Below are 23,967 nucleotides of genomic sequence, written 5' to 3' on the forward strand. Positions count from 1 at the left end.
CACGCATGAGCACTGGCAAACACACACGTACCTGACACAAAAGACGTCGAGATCTCTCTGTCTGGATGCTTAAGTTTTAATAAAAATCTCAATGTGCATCTGCTTGAAACTTACTTTTTGTTGGGAAAAAAATAAACATCAATATGTCATATGTAAATTTCAGCAGTCTCAACACGACATCAGAGTTGCATGACAAGTGTGAGGAAATGATGTATTCATTTTTGTACTAAATATTGGTACGTATATTGTTTCAATATTTTCAACAAAAAACGACACACCCCTGAGTGGTCAAAATGTCAGACACTAGGCTAGGCATAGAAATATACATCCTGGGCATACTAAAAAGTAGAAATGTCACATAACTAACACAGAAAACGTGACCGTTAACCCCTTCCACGCTGATGACGAGCTGGGCTCGTCATGGCGTAGCCTCCTCGCACGCTGATGACGAACCCAGCTCGTCACGTAACATGCGCTTTTAAAAATCTCAGCTAGCGCGGATGAGGTTAAAGACACATGGTTGCAAGGATCGCCTGCAGTTTACCAGCTGTACAGTGTTGATTCAAAGCACCTGTGTCCAGCGAGCTGTAGGGAAGAGCCAGGCATCTCATGCAACGAAGCACTCTCTGCTTGGTTGTGATTCATATATTACAGACTTTCATAGCCGTGCTGCTTACACACTGGCATTGCAAGTGCTCCTGTCAGTGTTTCTTTCACCACCCAGCTGATTGAAATTGCTGGACTGAAGTGTAGCAGTGATACGACCCCGTGGTGCCTTGTCTCACCTTCCTCTGCACCTGCTAAATTTCTAAGCCAGTTTATTTCCCAGAGATGCTGAAAGGAGGACCCTGGCCTATGTGTGACCCAGTCCTGGTAGTGTTCGACAGATAGCCCCCACCCTGCTCAGTCACTATCACATTACCCACCCATTCAAAGATGAAAAGTGTGTTGCCTCTGAAAACACGGCCAGAGCACTGGGCGAATGCTGGTAGAAAAAAATGGTTTCTTGATTAAAGAGAAAGAAAAGTTCAACAAACCTCTGCCCAGTATTTTAGGGAGGTCAGACATAAATATATGCTGGCCAGACCCCGCTCGGCCCCCCGTGGCTACTACTCTGGCTGGACATTCTCACTTTCCCCGCGTCTTTGCCAGACTCTGTAGCAAGGTACCATGTTCTACAGAAAAACAGCTGACATTCACCATCTCTCCAAGAATTGTCTTTAACACCTTCGGCGCGGCGCAGATTCCTGTGCTGTGTTGAACGTTCTAATGAGCCAACGGGCTCACGACGGAACGGTTCCGTCATGCGCACAGGCCAACCGACGCTCATGACGGAACCGTTCCGTCAATATCATCGAAGGGGTTAACCCATTGACTTCTGTGATCATCTCACCCTTAATCATTACTGGAATCAGGGTATTCCAAATGAATCGTTATTGGAATCTTAGAACTCCTGTTGAGTCACTACTCAAAATTACAGACACAAGCATTCATCAAACAAATATGCAAACGATGAAATGATGAAGATCGACAGTCAAGCCTTCTCCTATATTGCTCCTAAAGCATGGAACGGCCTTCCACTACACTTAAGAGTCTCCTCCTCACTTCTTGAATTCCAGACAAAGCTCATTATCTGGCTTTTCGAATAGTCCACTAGGCCCTAGGTGTGCGTAGATTCACACCTGCCCAGCGGCAGGATAATCCCATTCCCGCAGGTGATTGTGCCCTCTACAAATCTGCATAACTTAACATGAAAGATTTTATTACATTCTCAAGCAATACAGAAAATTCAAACTTTCATTTTAATGGAAAAGTTTGAGAATTATAGACTCCATTCAATCTGCAATATTATATTCTGTTTGATGCACTTGCACTGCTCCTCCGATCAATCTGAAGATATCAACTCCATTTTTAACCTCCAATTTCAAATTCCATAACATACAGAACATTTAAAATGTTTCAATTTAAGTGTTGCTTTTTTATTTATATACACTTTTTAAACTGTTAATAATATTTCATTATATAAGCCACCATGGACCAACTGAGTAGGCGTTTTAGACCCCCATGTGTCTCGGGACCACAGGTTAAGAATCGCAAGCCTAGTAGAGATCTTCATAGGGCATATTCTGTAACCCGCTTAAGGATCCAATTAGAGACAACATATTCTCATGGACATCATTCATGGGTAACCAGAGGTGACAGCTGCTAAACCTGGCTTGCCCCTTTGGCACCCATGGTGCATCCCTGCTACTCTTGCTCCCAAGGGTCATGAAGGGCAGAGTAGGAATAATGGGGAAAAGTGGACTCTTACTATTACAATTACTTATTATATGTCCCACATCCTTACAACCTCTTTACCCTCATGAGCAATTAGGAACATGTTGCGGGGCTCAGAGAGTTCAACGTTTTCAGGGACTAAGCATGTGTGCTGTGTTATCTAAGCTTGTCTACTTTCTAAATATCAGTAAGGCATTTTATGGTTAATGAAAGCTGAGCTCGAGTTTGCTCCTTATGCCTTCCCAGCGGGGCCGGACTGGCCCTAGCGGGCTCCGGGCATTTCCCCGGTGGGCCGCCAGGGCACGGACGGTTTTAGGCCCCTGGGGGGCGTCTTTGTTCCGGGGCTGTTTTTGCAATAATGGGACCTGTAAGAAAATTGGTCTAAAGCAGCCCTGGCAAACGGCTCCAGCCGCCCCTCCAACCCTCCAGGAGGGGGGGAACCAAGCGCTTTACCAGGGCCGGTTTTGGTTCCCAGTCCGTCCGTGCTTCCCAGATGGACCCCAGAACTAATTCAGTGATCTAACTATTAAACTTTTTATTAGCATCATCCCAATTTCCTCTGAAAAGTCTAAAAGACTCAGAATATTCACCATCAATAGTATTTAGTTGGTTTTGAAAGAATCATGATTAATCTGACTTTACCTGACAGATCAACACGTGCTGGCCCAAATGGGATATGGGCAAAATGTTTTAGAAACATTACCTTACACCACCTTTTTACTTTGCATGTTGGGAAACATTTGTTTGTAGAACACCAGAACTAGTTTCATTCTTGTGCACCCACTAATTAGATGACTATATTTATGTGGAGTGGTGTCTACCACCGAACTGTAGTCATAATGAAAAGACCTACAGTGCACGATTGAAGACAAGGCTTTAGAAGACTCTCCTGGTAAATCTCTGGTAGCTAGTCAACAAGCATTGCAACCCTTCATTGAACATAAGGAATTCAGAGTGATGGGTGTCTCACAGTACATAAAAGAAATATTTGGTTTTCAAGGCACAGTCTGAACAGACATTTGATGGTTTTCAGAGTCAGTCGAGCTACTGATGTCTTCAGCAAAGACTCGACTGAGAACTGAAAGTAGAGACTCCTTATGACGATGGTTCTTCAGGTAGCCCATGAAAAAGTAGAGGAATGGGTTGATGCAAGCAGTGAAGAAGGCTACAAAGTTAGCCAGCTTGAATCCTGCAATCCATGCTGTTCTGGACCCATATTTAGCCTTCAGCAGAAGCAGCACATGGTGGGGGAGCCAGCAGACAAAAAATACAACAACCACTACTATGACAAGCTTCAGGGCACCTTTGGAGGTCTTCACCTTTTTCTGCTTCAAGTGGTTGGACAGAATTATGTTGCATACACTGATGATGATGACAGGGATAACAAAACTAACGATGAATCGAAACATGCGCAAAACATGTTCCTTTCCTTTACCCAGGTCTTTTGTGTAGTTACAGATAATTCTGGACTTATTGCCATAGGTTTCGAAGTAAAGTGCATAAGGCACACTCATGGCTGTTGACAGTAACCACACCACCAAGCAGATAATGGCACTCAGCTTGTGAGTTCGGTGGATCCGGCACCAGATAGGGTTGGTCACCATGATGCAACGATCAATGCTGATGACCATCAACAGAAGGACGCTGGCGAAGAGGTTGAAGAACTTTATGAAGCTGGTCACCTTGCAAGCATCATTTCCAAAGGGCCAGTGAAAATTCATGGCTTCCCTGATGGCAGAGAGGATACGCGTGGCGCAGAATAAGAAGTCAGCCACAGCCAGATTCAGGTACCAGATTGTGCATACGGTCTTCTCCATCTTGAAGCCACCCAACCAGATCACAATCCCATTGCCAGCAATCCCAACAATGAAGATGATCAGGTTACAAACGCATGCTGCTATATGCATTTCTTTTATCGGCGCAGGGTCATCATTGGCAGGTGTTGTTAGCATGCTGAAGGGTGTAGGGATGTTGGAAGCCATTCCTTCCTGCCAGAATAAAAAGGTGGCATGGCGTCAGTGAGGGACACAATATCAACACCATTGCAAGCATAGAATGATCAAACCTCACTAACTGGGCCACCAGAATTATGTGGCAAAATGAGCAGCAGGATGAATTCTTATACAGCAAAGAATAGTGTGGGTGAAGGATGGGCACTTCACCCACAATATAGCATTTACTCGTACCTTTTAGGACATTTTAACACACAATGATACACAAAGTGTAGCTGTGCTATAACAACGTAGATGTCTTAAGAACGGTATGTGTGTACATTCAGGAAATCCTATTAAAAATGTTAATTGACTGATTTGTTATTGCATTGGAACACTATTTTATCAATATAATTTCTCATTTTGAATTAATATAATTTCCGTAAATGCATTATAACACTCCAAATACATGTGCTAACTTCGTGCAATAAAAGGTGCCCCTCTTTCACTCTGCGCATTCTAGCTGCATATCAGACCTTATTTTTAATTTCAGTCAGAACTTTACCTCATGCATCACTAAAAGGTGCCATCGTAATCAAGATCAAGACATCTGACGATAAAAAATAGATGTGATTAGTTAAGGAGTCCCCCAGAAGCAATTGTTGGTCTAAACACAGTGTTCATACAATAAAAGTGGTTTTAATAACAGGGTCTGTAATGAAAACATGAATGTGCATGAAAAGCGAAACAAAAAATATTTTCATGACAGAAGCCTTACGCGTTCTACTGTAATGTACTGCAAGTACTGTAATTCCGTACTGGTAAGCCCTTATATCGTCTATATCCATGTGCTGCCATCAGCATAATTCAGCATTGATTTAGTGCATCAGTCAGGTAGGTAATAAACAGGAGGGATATTCAGATGGAGCTCACTCATACCAGTCTTCTAGCGTTTATTTAATTAAATAGAGCATACAAATAACCCTGGTGCATCAACACAGATAAAGCAGTGAGGGTCAACTGCTTGAAACATGAACCTTCTGTTATCACCCTTAACATTGTGAGACTTACTTTGGTCCAGGTTTACCAAGGTTTTGTGGTGCCTTTGTAGCACACAAGGGGGCGCAAGAGTGATGCAAAGCCTAAGTGAGATTAATCAAGCTACGCAAGGACAAGTTGCATTGGCCTAATGGTACTCCGGCCCACTGAGGCATTCCATAGGTGGAACGCGGTTGTTCCCGTGAATCTACCCATGGATTTTGGTGCATCCCCAGATTTACCATTAGTGTAGACCTGGGAATGCCCCAAAAAGAAGCTCCTTCCTGTTTATACATATGCGCTTTTTGAAGCACAGATAGAAAAAGGATAAAGCATCACAGGATTGTTTTTATGCAGGAAGTCTCCCTTCTTGCACAAAAACAATCCTGCCTACAACGCAGGCACCCTTGCACCATGACGCAACGGTGGCTGTATTATTAATAGTGCTAGGCAGCCAAAAGTGTGTCAGTGCTAGGAAAGGACAGGAATGCCCCGTATAATGTTAAATAAGGTGCATTCCTGCCCATTCGCGCAGCAAGGTGTCCTGCTGCATTGCGCTACGTGAAAGATTGATAAATATCCCCCTGATATATATGCTATGAAACCATTAAAGATTACAGTCTCTCCTTACAACAAGAGTCCAGGGGTCGTGTTGCTTTCCATGCCCCCAGGCACTTTGGTATTATAGTAGAAGGCACAGAATCTTGTGCTTTCCCTTCTATAATAGCGATAGCGCTGGCGTACTTAAAGCGCCAGCTCTATCAACAGAGGGTGTTCCCTCATTTGCTTAGGGGCGTGCCCTATGTAAATTAGGAAATTCCTTTGACTCCGCTCCCGCGCCATATCACAGACGTGGGCACAGAGTCAAAGAAGCCCTCAGAAGGGGTACTGACATTGCGTCATTTAAAAGGTGGTGCAATGTCAGTGCGCCTCCTGACAGCAGCCCTCCGCAGGGGCTAAGGGGGTTCCATGGACCCCCCAGACATCCCCTTGCAGGCGGGTGCAGTCACTGACTGCACCCGCCTGCAAGGGGATCTCTAAACCCCTCTGAAAGTGCAAGCAGGTGCCGCCTGCACTGTGAAAACACGGAGCAGCTGCTCCATGTTTTCACATGAATGCGCTGTGGGTCAGCACGAGTTTGCGGCTGCCCTGGAAACAGCGCATTCACCATATTGGGGCACAGTGGCATTTTTTGCGTCTGGCGTACCTACTAAATGTGCGCTGGGTGCAAACAATGCAAATACATAACATGGCCCCAGATAGCTAATATTTTGAGCAGAAGCTACGCCAGTACATCGGATATTTGAACGCTCCCTTCTATAGTGACCCAAGCATAAAGTAATTTCTCCTCATTACGCCTCCCCTCAGGAGCTGTAAGGTCTTGGCACTTCCCCAGGCTACATGCTCTTGTAAATCTGGGGAACCGTCCAAATCCATGTGTTTTGCTGGGGAACACTCACTGCAGCACTCATGAGACACTCGACACTCACTAACTCGACGCTTCCCAGCTGAGTGGTCGCTCCCTTTGGCTCCGGTATCGTAGCATAGCGCTTGTTGCTTAGAACTGTGTGAACAGAATTACCTGCTGTGCGCTCTGTGTACCGCTTTACTTGTTTAATTGCTCAGATTGCCAGCGCGACTTTCCTGATCTTTGAAAGCGCTTCTTGCTGAGAACTGTGTGAACAGAATTACCTGCTGTGCGCTCTGTGTACCGCTTTACTTGTTTAATTGCTCAGATTGCCAGCGCGACTTTCCTGATCTTTGAAAGCGCTTCTTGCTGAGAACTGTGTGAACAGAATTACCTGCTGTGCGCTCTGTGTACCGCTTTACTTGTTTAATTGCTCAGATTGCCAGCGCGACTTTCCTGATCTTTGAAAGCGCTTCTTGCTGAGAACTGTGTGAACAGAATTACCTGCTGTGCGCTCTGTGTACCGCTTTACTTGTTTCATTGCTCAGATTGCCAGCGCGACCTTCCTGATCTTTAAGTGTATTCCCCCAAGCGAGGAGGCGCTAGGGGGCGCACAGCGGAATGGCTGCCTGAACTGCAGCTCCGCCGGGCGATATCACACGATGTGATTCATCGCCACTAAAGCCCCACCAACCCACCCTGCGAGACCACGTTCGAGTGTGGGAAGATGTGGAGCACAGTTGGATGTTTGCGGAGGCGGCCGCTTCCCCTTCATCGCGGAGAAAAACCGAGGTCGCTGTGACCCGCATCGGACTGCCTGACAACATGGCCGGCGGCCGCCCGGAGGTACGTTGCGAGCAGAGCACGAGCGGGAGCGGGCGGGCCGCTTAAACCCAACATCAGCGCCCATCCATTCACACGGACCACCAGGGCCAGAGAGCACGAACACACCGCTGCAGGCCTGTGCACTAGCGGCGGAGTCCGCTTCCACATCGCCTGGTTTGCCTGACAAGATGGCGGCACCCCCTCCAGTAATGGCGATTTCGGCGGACTAACGCAGTCGGGCCCCTGCTCGCATAACGAGGCGCCCTAACGGCGGACCGGCGCGTAGTGGGACTGGGCACACTACAGCGCGCATAGCATCTAGGCACAGCGCATTGGGGGCCTTCTGGCGTCCGCCGATTAGGAGATCAAAGAGCAGGAGACTGGGGAGAGAACAGACATCGGGGGCAGCGAACCACACACGCAAGGGGCAGAGGCCCCGGATGGATTAACAGCGAGACGCCCTATCCGCACAGGCACGTACGCAACCATCACCCTCGACCCTCAACGTTGCGGTACTGGCCGGTGCACATCGCTTCCATAATACTGCAGGAATACTACAACAAGAGAGGGCCACCTTGGGAACGACCTAGCCATTGAGTACATCTGCTGCCTACCACCAAGACGGAAACACGGCGACGTCGACCAGAGTGACGAGGGCGACTAGACCCCAGTTGAGTAAGGCGCCTTCACCGCCCGCCACCATGGGCAAGCCAGACAAGCAGCAGCCAAAACTCTCCTTTGATAATAGGAAGGGGTCTAAGCCGGTAGATGACGCAGCGGAGGCCGGCGGGTCTTCGGCCTCGCCACCGTCTACCAACATGGAGAAGATCCTGCTGGCGATTCAAACAAATCTACAGGACATCAACGGGAAGTTGGACAATCTAACGTGCAGGATGGATGGCATGGCTGCCCGACAAGAACAGCACGGTGAACGACTGGATGAAGCCGAAACTAGGATCTTGGCGGTCGAAGATGAGGCGCGCACGTCCACCTCAAAATGCGCGGGAATGGAGCGCATCCTGGAGGTAATAAAAGCAAAAGAGGAGGATTTGGAAGCGCGCTCGAGGCGCAATAACGTGCGAATAGCGGGCCTGCCAGAATCCACCAACACGGGCCGCATGGAACAGTATGTCGAAGGGCTCTGTAGGGATATCTTTGGAGCGGAAGCCTTATCGCAGATCTTCATTGTGGAACGGGCCCATAGATCGCTAGGCCCCAAACCGCCACCAGGTGCTACGCCCCGGCCGATAGTAGCGAGGATCCTAAATTACAGGGACAGAGACGTGATCCTCAGGCTTGCAAGGGAGAAGGGCAAAATCGTTCACCAGGGCAACACTCTGGAATTCTACCCAGATCACACGGTCGCTGTGCAGCAAGCACGTAGAGAATACACTGCGGTGAAGGCCAAGTTGCGAGACTTAAATGTTGGGTATTCCATGTTGTATCCTGCCCGGCTGCGAGTGGTGTGGAAGGAGCAGACGATAGTGCTACCGACACCTAAGGCGGCCCTCGAACTTGTCAAGAAAATACAGCAAGAGGCGAGGTCGGAAGCCAGACGAGACCAGAACAGAGACTCAGACTGAGGCGCCTAGACCACTCAAACTTCACACAGCGGTAGAGACTTCTGCACAAATTACCGCGAGGTACTGCTACATTGCCACTTTCGGCTGTCTATGCAAGGTTTGTTGATGAACAACTGCTTGAGGTGAGCTGCTGGCGTTTTATTTTTGATTTGTGCATTGGGCGGTGAAAGGGTGGGGAGCGGCTGAACTAACTGTGACTGTAGCCCTATCCTGCCCTGATCTGTCGCAGGCACTCATGTTCGAACTAAGCTACCAGGCCTCCCTCATGGGAGTTCAGAACCAACGGCCATGAAGCGACTGCTCCTACCGCTTGTGAGGGCACTGGATCGGGTCCTTTTGTGTACTCTGTGCTCGCAAGCCCTCAGAACTGGAAGGGGGACAGCCTATAACGTAGCAGACTAGTGGACATTATGCTCCGTCCCACGTTACGAGATGTGCACTACTGGAGGTGTCTCGACCGCACAGGCGGCTAAGGTCCAGATTGGGTGGGGCCGGACAATTATTAAGTGCGGGGACAGAGGTACACTGCATTGAATGGGAATGGCCCCTCCCCTGCGCGTCTGTGCATTATGGAATGGGGTTCTGTTTTCTCTAGGTCTGCTTCATTGCCTACATCCAGCGCAGGGGGGGTACTGGGAATGTGGGCTTGTGGATTGATGGACACATACTTTGCGTTTCAGTTTGATTCAAGTTAATGTCGCCTGCACCTGTTTATCGGGTGAAGTGCTGTGCCACTAACGGTCCTCCATGAGGGTACAACCCTACACGAGTTTTGCTATGAACACCAAGTTGTTGGTTACACTGTTGAGGGAGTTGTGCTCTGTGAGGGTGAGGCTTCGGCAGGTTGGGGTTGCTGGAGTGGGAGGGATCTGGGGAGGAGGGATGCTTAACTGTTTACTAAGACCGAAGGTATTGCAAACCAGTACATTTTACATGTTGGCCCTGCTGGGGCTTGTGTGTGCAGGTGGTGATCATGGAGCTGGATGGGTTCGGGATGGGGGCGGACTGCTTGCGTGCTTAGGAATGAATGGTACTGTATTAAATGGGTACGCCAGGCTCCAGTGCTGGTAGCAGGAACGGACTAAACGTCCTTACGTGGAATATACGGGGGTTCTCACGCCCACAGAAAATCAGACAAGTGTTTGCCAGTCTCACCAGGTGGAATATTGACATTGCATTCCTGCAGGAATCGCACTTGGCACCGCATACTCACGCTACATTGGGGTCGAGATGGGCGGGATCGTCCTACAGAGCCTCATATTCTTCCTATTCCCGGGGGGTGCTCATCTTGGTCAAGAAAGGGGTACACTTCGAAGAGAGACATGTGACTCAAGACCCAGCTGGCAGATACGTGCTAGTGTCCGGCAAGCTTAGGGGGCAACACATAACACTCCTCAACATATATGGCCCGAACATTGACGCACCTGACTTTTATCGGGAAATCTGGGGACACTTGCAGAACCACACTGGCACACACATTTTATGTGGGGGGGACTGGAACGTAACACTACAGGACGGGCTGGATCGGTCTTCCCAATCAGTGGAACAACACAAGCAGGCGAGGCTTATGATAGACCACATGATGAGCGATCTAGCGTTAGCGGATATCTGGAGACTACAACATATTGACGATCCTGGCGCTACTCACATTACAGCATCACACAATAGTTGGTCCAGACTGGACTATTGGCTAGGGTCCAGGGATATTGCACTATGGGCTCGTACGGTAAAGGTGCTCCCACGCACATTGTCAGACCACAATCCGGTTGTATTGCAGCTGGACATTCCGCACTACACACCCCCCCCTTTCACTGGCGTTTTAACTCCCAGGCCCTCACGGACCCTGTAAATGTCGACACCCTGATTAAGGCGATCAAGGACTACTTCACTAATAACTCTCACACTACGGACGACCCATGTCTACTCTGGGAAGCCTTTAAGGCCACGATAAGGGGCGTCTGCATTAGCACCACCATAGGTGTACTCAAAGACATCAGGAGCCAGATCCGCCGATGCGAAAGTCAGATGAGGGATTTGGAACTGCAATATGAAAACACACAGGACATACTGTTATTACCCCAACTGCGAGACTTACACACAGAACATGCCGACTTCCTGGCGTCAGAAATCAAATATCTAGATCGCAAACACTCCGCCAGGGCTTTTGGAGAAGGGGGCAGGCCAGGGCGAGTACTGGCGCGGAAAATTTGTGAAGGGCGGGGGCATTCGACTATCCTTCGGGTCAAATCGGGGGCGGGTGTAGTTCAAACGCACTCGGCAGACATAGTCAAATGTTTTGCAGACTCCTACAGCACACTATACCAATCTCAACCAACAGCTACAGCGGAGGAAACTTACGAATATCTCCATGATGTGGCGATTGGCTGGCTGTCAGATGCCCATCGGGAATATCTGGCTCGGCCAATCACGGTAGAGGAGGTCACTGAAGTGATTGCATCGCTCCCAAATGGTAAGGCGCCAGGTCCGGATGGATACACGTCCGAATTTTACAAGAAATTTGTCGATATCATTGCCCCATATTTGGTGGACATGTACGGCACCTCCTTTGAGGGTTCACTGCTCCCCCCCACTCTGCGTGAAGCTATGATCATTGCACTCCTCAAACCGGCCAAAGACCCGGACTATTGTGACTCCTACAGGCCCCATCCCTAATAAATGTGGACTCAAAAATACTTGCAAAGTTGCTCGCTGTCAGATTGTCCCCCCTGATGACTCGCCTAGTGCTCCCGGACCAAGCGGGGTCCCCACAAGATCCACCTCACATAACACAAGGTCCCTGTTTGCTCTGGCGCACTATCTAAAACCCTCGGTTAAAGCAGTGGCTGTACTACTCGACGCCGCCAAAGCGTTTGATTCAATCGAATGGCGATACATGTTGACCGTCCTTAATAGGATGGGTTTTCCTAAAAGATTTGTTCAGTGGATCTCCTTCTTGTATACCAAACCGTGTGCGAGGGTCCGGATAAATGGGTACGTTTCGGCCCCATTCGACATTGGTCGGGGAACAAGACAGGGTTGCCCCCTGTCACCCCTGCTCTTCGCACTAGCGTTGGAACCACTGGCGTGCATAGTGCGTCAAAATTACAGGGAATCGGCGTTGCAATTTGTGTCCAGACCACTGCACATATCGCTCTACGCGGACAACATGTTGCTTTATGTTCGCGATCCAGAAACACATTTAAACCCGCTCCTTAGGGAGTACATCCGCTTTGGGGGTCACTCGGGGTTGGCGATAAACTGGTCCAAGTCCTCACTAATACCCCTCACCGATTCCACTGATTCCTTTGCACTAGATTATCCACTAGAGTGGCAGCGGGACCCGATACGCTATCTAGGTGTCATGTTTCATAGGGACCCAGACGAAGTCATGCGTGCGAATTATGGAGTGGTCATCACCAAACTGGAAGATAAAGTCTGTCGCTGGATACACCTGCCATTGTCCATAGCGGATCGAATAGCGATCGTCAAAATGAACATCTTGCCTAAGTTGTTGTATCTCTTCAACAACATCCCAATCACGCCTACACGGGAGGTCTTTCGGCGCATCAAATCACTAGTACTAACCTTGATCTGGGCGGGTAAACAGGCTCGCATTGAACTACAGACCCTAACGCTCCCGGTAGCAAAGGGTGGTTTCGGGGTGCCCGACTTTCTCTTATATTATCTCTGTGCCCAGGCACAGTACGCAGCGTACTGGTACCACGAAGTCCCCTACGTTACACACGTGGCCATTGAGGAAGGGGATGCCCATCCGGTCCCCCTATCGGCGATATTGTCACACACTAGACCCCCGCTTCATTCAAAAGACATCAACACGGTAGACACCACGATCAAGGCATGGAATAAACTAGGACAATTGGCCCACAAGACCCCATTATATGCACCGAACATGCCGCTACAGCACCATCAGGCTTTATCAGTCACTAGCGAGAAAGTGGGGATGTCGCTACTGTCCAGAGCTGGGATTGACAAAATGTGCGACGTATTTCAGGGGGGCACGTTTATAGAACTTGATAAACTGGATTATATACAAAATCAGACTCTTATGTTCCGCTTCACATATTACAGATTGACAAGGGCATTGAAGGGACATTACCCTTCATTCCCGGAGGAGCCGGAAACACTAGCGCCATTACAGATGCTGATCACCACGAGCGATCTGTCTCACTTGGTATCCAAACTTTACTCTGCTGCACAATCGGACATAGCAGGCCACACACTTAAAGCCAAGGAAAGATGGGATGCACTACTGGATGCTCCACTGACAGAGGTAGAATGGTACAGTTCATGCGCACTGACTCAGATACTTACACCAAACGGGAATCTGAGGATTATCCATTTCAAGTTCATCCACCAAAGCTATTACACACCGGTGAAAATGCGCAGATACGGGCTTCAAGAGGAAGACAAATGTAAGCGCTGCAACAGGGATGGGGCGGACTTTGTACATTTGGCATGGAAGTGCGAGCGTGTGGCAAGTTACTGGGAGGAGGTCACAACCGCGTTGTCGAGCATGTTGGATGACGAGGTGCACTGCACACCACAGGTCTGCCTGCTCGGTATTATACCCCAATTCAGAGCGCTGAAGCGCAAATTCTGTGCTATCGCACTCCTGTTAGCCAAAAGACAGGTGGCACAATGCTGGCACAGCCGTAAGGTACCGACTGTAAAGGTGTGGATGCATAGCATGTCTACTTGTAGGGATAAACTACAAACGTATGAGGAGGACTTGCCTGTTAAATCTAAGCCCAAGGATGTGTGGTGCTTTTTGACGGACTATCTGAACTCCTTACAGGAGAATGGGGAGGATTAGTTGATGTGCGGGTGACACTGTGAGGTGAGTGACTGCCGTGTGGTTATGGCCCCTGAAGACTACTTGAAGGGAATTATGGAACACTACTTAGCTCACTGTACTGAAAGCAATGAGAGGTCTTAAGTTGGGGAAGTTAGAGTTTGGTTGATAAAATCACAAAATGTAAGACTCATGTCGATTGTACAATGCGTGCCCTGACTGGAGAATACCGGATGGTTCTATCTACCGTTAACATGTGGCTCTACATATTTATTTATGATTGTACTGATCTAACACGGTGAAGTGGCGAGCCGGCCTCAGGGTTGTGGGCTCATGCTGTGTATTCTGCTTTATGTTAATAAAGGTCTTACGCAAAAAAAAAAAAAAATGTGTATTCCCCCAAGCGCCCTCCATTTTGTTGTTGTTGTCCTCTTTCTTAGCCCGCCCCGCCTCCCAGCTGAGACGTCCTCGCCCCTCCCCCCCCACCATCCATATATGACAGGAGTTCCCGCGCGCAGCGTTCACGCGCAGCGACCGCGCCCAATCCGGGCCGAAGGTGCGCCAAAGGTAAGCCCGTCTACGCCCGTCCGCGCCTGGACCGCGCCCAGCGCCCAGCGCCGTACCCCCTGGCCCCCATGCTGCCCACCCCACCCGCATTACCTACGATGCCACCACCCTCCTAGCCCTTAACCCCGGCCGCTCCCCCACCTGCGTCCAAGCCGCTCCTGGACACACCCATGGACCCTTCTCCTGCTACTCCTGCAAATTCAGCGGCACCGACAACATCTCCACTACGACCACACCACAGACTCCCGACCCCAACCACCTACAATGCATCCTTCTCAACACTCGCTCGGTCCACAGACACGCCATCGACCTATGGAATCTACTAGACACCACTTCACCAGACATCGCCTTCCTAACGGAAACATGGATGAACGCTTCCTCCGCACCAGACATCACCATTGCCATCCCTGAAGACTATAAGATCACTCGCAAAGACCGTACCAGCCACACAGGAGGAGGAATCGCTATCGTCCATAAGAAATCAATCCGCATCTCAACCAGCTCTGACGCCAACCTCGCCAACTCCGAACACCTTCACTTCCAGATCCAAATCGACCCCACAACCACACTCAGAGGCACCCTCCTCTACAGACCACCAGGACCCCGCGCAAAATTCAGTGAAGACATCACGGACTTCATCACTCCACACGTGCTCCCATCCAAAGACTTCATCCTTCTGGGAGACCTCAACTTTCACCTTCAAAAGATCAACGACCGCAACACCACCACCCTCTTGGACAACCTCGCCAACCTCGGACTTAAACAACTGGTCACTTCCCCCACCCACATCGCAGGTCACACACTCGACCCCATCTTCACCTCCAGCAATCATGTCTCCTTCAGTCACACTACGGAGCTCCTCTGGACTGACCACAGCTGCGTTCACTTCACCTACAACAAGCCAAAACCCACCAACCACCCCCAACCAACTCTGCAAAGAAACTGGAACAAAATCACCATCGACCAGATCTCCGCATCGCTCCTTCTAAACACCCCAGCCCACTCTTCTAACCCAAACCAAGCCGCCGCCAACCTCACCCTATGGTTATCCAACACCGCCGACACCTTAGCACCACTGAAAAAACGTCAAAGCAAACCTGACAGCAAGAAGGCCTCATGGTTCAACGATGATCTTAAGAAGTCCAAGAAACTCTGCCGCTCTCTTGAAAAGGCCTGGAAAAAAGACCCAACCACTAGCACCAAGGACGCCTTCAAAAACGCCACCCGCACTCACCACCAACTAATCCGAAAGGCCAAGAAAACAGCATTCAAGGATCGACTTGACAACAACGCCCACAACAGCAAGGAACTTTTCAACATCGTCAAGGAATTCTCCAATCCCTCGGCCAACTCCAACGACATCACCCCCTCTCAAGCCCTCTGCGACTCCCTAGCCTCATTCTTCCACAACAAGATTGCAGACATCCACAACAGCTTCGACAACCAACCCGGAGACCAACCCACCCTACCATTTGCTGAACATTCTCCCCCCGTGAACACCCTTAACGACTGGAACCCAATCTCCACTGAGGACACCATCCGCCTGATGAACTCCATCCACTCAGGATCCCCCACAGACCCATGTCCTCATCACATCTTCAACAAAGCAGACTCCGTCATAGCACCGCACCTCCGAGACGTCATCAACTGCTCCTTCAACTCCGCCACCTTCCCGGAAGACTGGAAACACGCCGAACTCACCGCCCTTCTGAAAAAACCCACAGCGGACCCCACCGAACTCAAAAATTACCGCCCCATTTCGCTCCTTCCATTCCCGGCCAAAGTCATCGAGAAAGCTGTCAACAACCAGCTTGCCGCTTTCCTCGAAGCCAACAAATCCCTCGACTCCTCACAATCTGGCTTCCGAGCAAAACACAGCACTGAGACCGCCCTCATCGCAGCAACAGACGACATTCGAACTCTACTGGACAATGGAGACACAGTCGCCCTCATCCTCCTCGACCTCTCTGCAGCATTCGACACAGTCTGCCACAGCACCCTTTTACAACGCCTCAATAACATCGGAATACAAGGAAAAGCACTTGAATGGATCACCTCGTTCCTCACCGGAAGAACCCAGAGAGTCCGCCTCCCACCATTCAAGTCCGAGGCCTCTGAAGTCATCTGTGGCGTACCACAAGGATCCTCACTCAGCCCCACCCTCTTCAACGTATACATGAGCCCCCTCGCGGCCATCGCCCGCCAACACAACCTCAACATCATCTCTTACGCGGATGACACTCAACTAATCCTTTCTCTCACCAATGACCCCAGCACCGCCAAAAACAACCTACACGAAGGAATGAAAGAAGTTGCCGAATGGATGAAACAAAGCCGTCTGAAACTGAACTCAGACAAAACAGAAGTCCTCATCTTAGGTACATCCCCCTCTGCATGGGACGACTCTTGGTGGCTGGAAGCCCTTGGAAAAGCACCCATCCCGACAGACCACGCACGGAACCTAGGCGTCATCCTGGATTCTTCACTCTCAATGAACAGACAAGTCAGCGCCGTATCCTCATCCTGCTTCAACATTCTTCGCATGCTCAAAAAAACATTCCGCTGGTTCCCCACCGAAACAAGGAAAACAGTCACCCATGCTCTGGTCACGAGCCGACTGGACTACGGAAACACCCTCTACGCAGGTACTACCGCTAAACTCCAGAAGAAACTCCAACGAATCCAAAACGCCTCAGCCAGGATCATATTAGACATCCCGCGCAACGAACACTTCTCTGATCACCTGAAAGACCTCCACTGGCTACCCGTCAATAAGAGAATCACTTTCCGACTGCTAACCCACGCACACAAATCACTCTACGACATCGGACCCGAATGCCTCAACTCACGACTGTCCTTCTACACCCCCTCCCGCCAACTACGTTCCTCCAGCCATGCCCTCGCCACTGTACCTCGCATCAATAAGACCACCATGGGAGGCAGATCCTTCTCATACCTGGCTGCTAAAACATGGAACTCACTCCCCGCTTACCTTCGCCTCACCCAGAACCACCTAGCATTCAGAAAGCAACTTAAAACGTGGATATTTGACAAGTAATCCTCCTCCCCTTTCTAAGCGCCTTGAGACCCTCTGGGTATGTAGTGCGCTATATAAATTTTCTGACTTGACTTGACACCTCCTGAGCACAGAGCAAGGCACCGTAGAGATTTGCTCTGCCTTGCTTTGTTCCATATCAATGAGGCCATTTAAAGCCATGCAAAGTGGCTTTGCATGACCTCACAAGTATGATGTTGTATTGTGCACCACCTTAGCATCACAAAAACTGATGTTCCGGTAGCACAAGCGGCTTGTAAATATGCCCCAGGGCCATAAAAGGGTGTCATGTGGTCAAGGCAGCCCAAGATAAGTACTCAATAAGTCTATGTGGCACTGCCATGAAGTCATGAGCTTAAGTGATTCTTCCATTTGTTCTACATAGACTAAGAGAAGCATGTGTCAAGGGCCGCTATGTAGTAATCAGCACAGGTAGGCCTGCCACACAGGTATAGCAGGTTAAGGGAAATTCCAAATAAAGTAATGCTGGCTGCCTTCAGATCGGATCAGACCGTGGGTAGTGCTCACTGAGATCCAATAGGATTGCCATGGGGCTGGAGCAGACTTGTATTAACAACATATTCCCTAGTTATCATCAAATATACAAAGAAGCACAGTGCATGATGTGTTTTAATGAAAATGCCAACTGTTGAAAAAGGATCCATTCCAAACAGCTCATAATCAAACAACCTGTGGCCTGATATAAAATCCATTTCAGAGTTGCAAATGCTGAAAAATCACAACATGATAGGGTTTGCAACAGCAAACATGCTTTTTACAGTACACAAAAGCCAATTAATTACCTAGAAACGTTTTACAACTCATGAAGTGCCTTTTCAAAACCTTTCTGAATCACAAATATGAGTGGGTATGGAAGAACCGTAATCCTTCTAATGAGTTGCAAAGTAATGTATCAGTGGTCTGTGACCGTAATACAGTTGCATAGCATTCATCTTTTTCTGAGTTCATAGATGTTTTGTAAAAGGGAAGCTTCTATTTGCAAATTTCAAATTGCCAGTAAATAGATCTGATTTTTACCAGGATATACTGATTGTACTAAATAGTAGAATCCCAAAAGGAGCGTAAATCTGTGGGAGAGGATGAACTGACAGAGGCCAATAGTTTATAAGTGTTCCTGAATATTAGAGTGGAAAATGTTTGAGCTTTGTACATGAAAGTTAAGTATTCGTGAAAGGAGAAAGGCGATAAGAGTGCGTATTTGAGATATACCCATAATGGAGTATAAAACAAGGAAGATTCAATTCCGTACACAGATTGCTCTAATAAAAAAATTCATGGTAGATGGATAGATCAGGAAAATTCATTACACCTTTAATCTTGGGGCGCTTTAGTTTGAGCAAATACATACAAGGTTTTTTGTTCTTCCAAATAAAAGAGCTTAATATTGAATACATTTTTGTATATGACTTAAGAGGAATATTGAGGGGGATGTTAGAGATAGTGAAAGGGATAATGGGAACCAAACTCATCTTGATAGTGTCAGGTCCACCCCACCACGACAGATACCGAGGATGCCCTCTGCTAGTCAATAGAGATATTTGGTTTATACAGGTATCGATATGAATAAATAGGGAAGAGGTTATAGAGCTGGTGAAATTGAGGACCAAGCTACTTAAGTTGTTTTGCTTACAAATTATAGTTAGAGGAAAAGTACTCATATTTAAAAGTGAATTTATTGAGGGTAGAATTTTGCATTTGTCATGATTTCTTTTATAACCAGATACTAGAGTGTAAGAGATGACTTCTGAAGCAAAAGCAGGTAGAGAAGAATGAGGTTGTGATGTAAAGAGCAAAATGTCAACAGCATATACAGCTAATTAAACCTGTTGAGTATATAATTGAAGTTCTGGATATCTGCATTCTGCCTAATCTTAGACAAAAATGGTTTGAGGGCCAGGTTAAAAAGAAACTGGAACAGAGGTCATCCTTGGCCAACTCTTCTGCCTAAAGCAAAGTATGAAGAAGTTATTCCATTAACACAAATGGCAGATTGTGCATAAAAACATATACAAGGAAATTAAAGTCTTGATTTGTGGTCCAAAACCAAACCAGTCGAGGGTATGAAAATGAAATATCTAATTTACACAATCAAAAACCTTATCATGTCCAAATGGAAACAATCATACGAGTATTATTAGAAAGATATCTGCCCTTGACGAAACCTGATGGCTCCTATTGCAAAAGATCTGGAAGAAGAGGCTCTAACATGGAGTTTAATGCTTTCAAAAAATCTAGTAGTCCAGGTTGAAAAGCGAAATGGGTCTATAGTTCTTGCAATATTGTAAATCTTTCTCTTATTTCGAGATAAGGCAGATGAGAACGCCTAGAAAAAAACAGATGAGGTGGAATAATTATTGAAAGAATAATTAGCGGCTCCTAAGTTGGGAAGAAGGAATTTGGAGACGTGAATATAGAATTCAGCTGTAAAACCATCTGGTCCCAGAGCTTTGCCTTTTTGAGAAAAAGAGAAGCAAGGTAAAGTTCTGTATGTGTTATATCTGATTCTAAAGATAAAAAGTCTACTTGGGATAGATCCGGTTAATAAACACATGACAAAACTTAGAGAATGTCTTGATCTGAAGAATGATGTTGCCGTGTTTATAAAGTAGTATAGCATTTTTTTAATTGAGCTAGAATATCTGTATTTTCATGATGAGCTGTGCTCATGTCATCTTTAATTGATTTAATGAATGATTAATTCTGTTTAATTTTAAGGTAATTTACTAATAAATTCTCAAATTTGCTTTGGCCCATATAGTACTTAGAAATGGATTTAAGAAGATAAGTAGACACATTTTCATTAGAGACCTTATTAAATAGAAGTGTTCAGTAATAAGTTGTTGCAGAGAGTGTTGTGTGCGAGAGGTACAGTAAGAATGTTCAAGGCATTTGATTTCATCAAAAATTGTTTAGACTGTGAACAAGATTTTTTCTTTTCTTTAAGACAAAGTTAATGATCAATACTCGGGCTGAGGCTTTAAAACTTTCCCATAAGATGTGAAAAGGAATTTCCTCTTGTTGGTTAAAGCTACAAAATCCATTAAAGAAAGAAGAGATAGAGGAGGTGAAAATAGAGTCCAACAACAGAGAATTGTTCAATATTCATCTCATGGGAGGGTGATCGCAGGCAGAAAATCTAAATCTACAGAAACCGGAGTGTGGTGGGATATTAAAATTGAGCTGATTTCTGTGGAGTATAAGTTTTGAGTGAGCTGATAAGAAAATAAAAAGAATCTATTTGAGATTGTGTGTGGTGTACTGGAGAAACATAAGTGTACTTCCTCATAGAGGAATTATATAATCGCCAAGCTTCAGTCAGATGCTATTGTTGGAGAGTTCGTTTGAAAGCCTTTTGCGGATTGTTCAGGATTGAATGAGATTAGGAGTGTGTCAAGAAATGAGTCAACAGGTAAATCACAGTCACCTGCAAAGTTGAGCTTATCATCTGTATAACGTAAGAGCTTCTGGGAAATAGAGTACTAAAACAGACAATCAGAGGTCTTAGGCACATAAACATTGAAAAGTAGAATTGGGACCGTATCAATGTATGGTGAGCGCAATAACCATCTTCCTTCTACATCAGTTTGTTGAAACCAGTTGAATCTTGAGCGATTTGTGACATAGAATCATACCTTCTTGCTTTTCACCATTACTAGACAAGAAGAATACCTCGGCCACCCACCCTATCTGTAGTTTTTAAATTTGCTTTCCGAAAGATTCGACTCCTGCAAAAAAGCTAAGTGAGCATTCAAATTTGACAAATGAGTGCAGACTCACTGTCTTTTGATTCGGGAGTTCAACCCTGTGATGTTCCAAGAAACTATTGACAAAACCATTGAAAGTAACATGAAGAAATGTACAATCTGACATCATGTAAAAGGGGGTAAAAAGGAACCATATGTTAGGTGAGAAGAGTAACATAAAGAAAATAGGTAAAAGATGGAGGAGTTTGAAATGATAAGGGGAAGAAAGAAGAGTGGAAAATAAATAGCAGCAAAACGAAAATAAAGGGAGGGAGGTACAAAACAATGAGGATGAGAAAAAAGGGAGACAACTAAAAAAGTGTCAAAAAAGGGGACCATACCTAACAATTGTTTGATGAGGGGGGAGCCCACATGGAAAAGACGGCACGTCCGGTCCTCAGACAGGAACAAGGTACAAAATGGGCGGTAAGTAGAGAACGGATGACTAGGACAAGTACAAGAAGGAAACAACTCCAGTAATGAAAATTAAAATAATAAGAGAATAAGTTAACCTAAATATTTTATACTATCCTTTAAAAGTGGCTGTTACCTAAAATAAAACAAAAGAACAGTAATGAAGATTATACCACTATTATATGAGCAACCATCTACAAATAAAGAACCTGAGAGGAAAAATAAAAACATTATTTCGACAAACTGGAAGATGAAGCAATGTCCATATTTTCCACTTTGTATGTTGCAAGGAAAGCCTTTAAACAAGATGGGTCTTCATAGGATGCCGTCTTGCTGTTGTATGCACTTTTAAAAAGACTAGCATGAACCAGCCCAAAGTATGCTCCGAGAGATTGAAGAGTGGATCTCACACTCAAAATTTCTCTCTTTCAATCAGCTATACTTTAGTCATAGTCTTGGGAGAAAAATATGTGAAGACCTGATCATGAGATTTGTTCAAGAAGCCTAGCTGCGGAAATGACTTGCAAAAAGTACAGGATGACTTCTCTAGGCCTTTGGGAAGTGAGGATGGCCTAATCTGTTTGCCTGACATAAATTAAACAGTGTCTCTGATGACATATTCAGTAACTGAGGTGAAATTCTTTTTTAAAACTAAATTGATTTCGACCCAACTATCCAGGCACTCCATATATATGAAGGTTATTCCTCCTAGTGCAGATTTAGAGGTTTTCAACTTGCTTCTGCAAGGTAACTAACTCCATTTGGAGAAAGTTCACTGCGAGAGAAATTGCGTTCAGAACAGTGTTTTGCTGCTCCACAAAATATTTTCTCCTCTGTATGTGACCACCTGTCATTAGGCGATTGTAACCTAGCATTAGTTTTCTCCATAAACAGATGTAAAACCCTATTTTCTTTCACAAGAAGTCCATTGAGACTAGAGAGGGAGACTTTGTAAGAGATGATGGATCCTTTTTCAGTCTCTTGGGCATAGATGCATCATGCTAAATAGTGATCGCAATCGCTGCGAAACAGCAATTGCGATTGCAATTCCCAATTCCGCAATGCATCAAGTAACAAAGCAGCAAATTGCAAATTCGCAAAACAAAGAATCACTAAATCAGTAGGAAACCCCCATTGCGATTCCTTAAAAGCGATTTCCCACATATTTAGCAAATTCATTTGCGAATTCTCTGCCAAATAGCGAATTAGCAAAAACAATAGCTATTCCCATTCATCATCAATCGCACATAGCGAAAATACCATAAATCGCTAAATACGAGTCGCAATTTAAGGAGAAGCAAAACCAGGTGGTAACCATGAAGTCAAATTGGCAACAAAAAAAATATTTTGCAAACAACAAACAGGTGTTGGGTAAATCAAACACACTGAAGGAGACTCAGTAGGAGCATGAGGAAAGTCACAATGGCAGATCTCTACATCATGGCAAGGCGGCTGAGGCTCCAGGCTGCAGCCCAGAACCGACGCAGGATCCAGGAGCGCATCTTCCGGCTGCGCATTACACTACTGGGACAGACTGAAGAGGAGATCTACTCCAAATACAGGCTCAATGGGGCAATGATTAAGAAGCTCATCAGAGACCTAGACCCCCTGATGCGGTACCCAACACGGAGGACCAATGCCGTGCCCACCCATGTCCAGGTCCTGTGCTGCCTGCACCTCCTGGCTTTCGGCAGCTTCCAGGGGATAGTTGCATATGCAGGGGGTATATCCCAGAGTACACTGTCTCGCTGCCTACAGAGTTTCCTGGACGCCATGCTGAGCCAGATACATCACTACAACACCTTCCCAACAACCCAACAGGACTTAATGCAAACTAAACTAGACTTCTATCACACCGCCCATTTCCCCCATGTAATTGGCTGCATTGACTGCACCCACATTCACATCTGTCCACCCGCAGAGACCGAATACATGTACCGGAATCGCAAGTCATACCACTCCCTCAACATTCATATGGTCTGCAATGCAAAGACCATCATTACAGACTTTTGTGGCACAATACCCAGGGAGCACGCATGATTTGTTTATCTTCCGGCACAGGGGCATACACACCCGCTTGTTCAGGGGTAAATTTGGTGAGGAACATCTCCTAGCTAAGTACACATGCCCACATACAATATGTCAAAACCAATTTGCCGCATATAACAGGCACTGACCCTCTGCTCCTCCCTTCCGGTGACAGCACCTACGCCCTCCGTGAATACCTCCTCACCCCATACCTCAACCCACCGACACCACAGGAACGGAGGTACAATGCTGCGCACATACACA

At 46.8% G+C, this 23,967-nt stretch overlaps 1 protein-coding gene across 3 annotated transcripts in view; it reads right to left on the reverse strand.

Annotated features, from left to right (window-relative positions):
* Positions 1 to 516: 516 nt before the first annotated feature.
* Positions 517 to 23,967, reverse strand: part of LOC147701108 (chemerin-like receptor 1) — a 64,838-nt gene continuing 41,387 nt past the window's right edge. Inside the window, exons 1-2 of one of the 3 annotated variants that reach the window (XM_086929887.1) lie at positions 21,603 to 21,700; positions 1,370 to 4,265 (exon numbers count right to left, since the gene is read on the reverse strand). In XM_086929887.1, coding sequence (XP_086786013.1) covers positions 3,273 to 4,259 — 987 coding nt within the window. In that variant the 5' untranslated portion in view covers positions 4,260 to 4,265; positions 21,603 to 21,700 and the 3' untranslated portion in view covers positions 1,370 to 3,272. Of the gene's footprint in view, positions 4,266 to 4,773; positions 4,828 to 21,602; positions 21,701 to 23,967 lie in introns of those variants that run through there. The other 2 variants (XM_086929885.1, XM_086929886.1) reach the window with 2 other exon arrangements.

The sequence above is a fragment of the Lissotriton vulgaris genome, chromosome 7 (assembly GCF_964263255.1).
Source record: "Lissotriton vulgaris chromosome 7, aLisVul1.2, whole genome shotgun sequence".
In the NCBI taxonomy this organism is placed as follows: Eukaryota; Metazoa; Chordata; class Amphibia; order Caudata; family Salamandridae; genus Lissotriton; species Lissotriton vulgaris.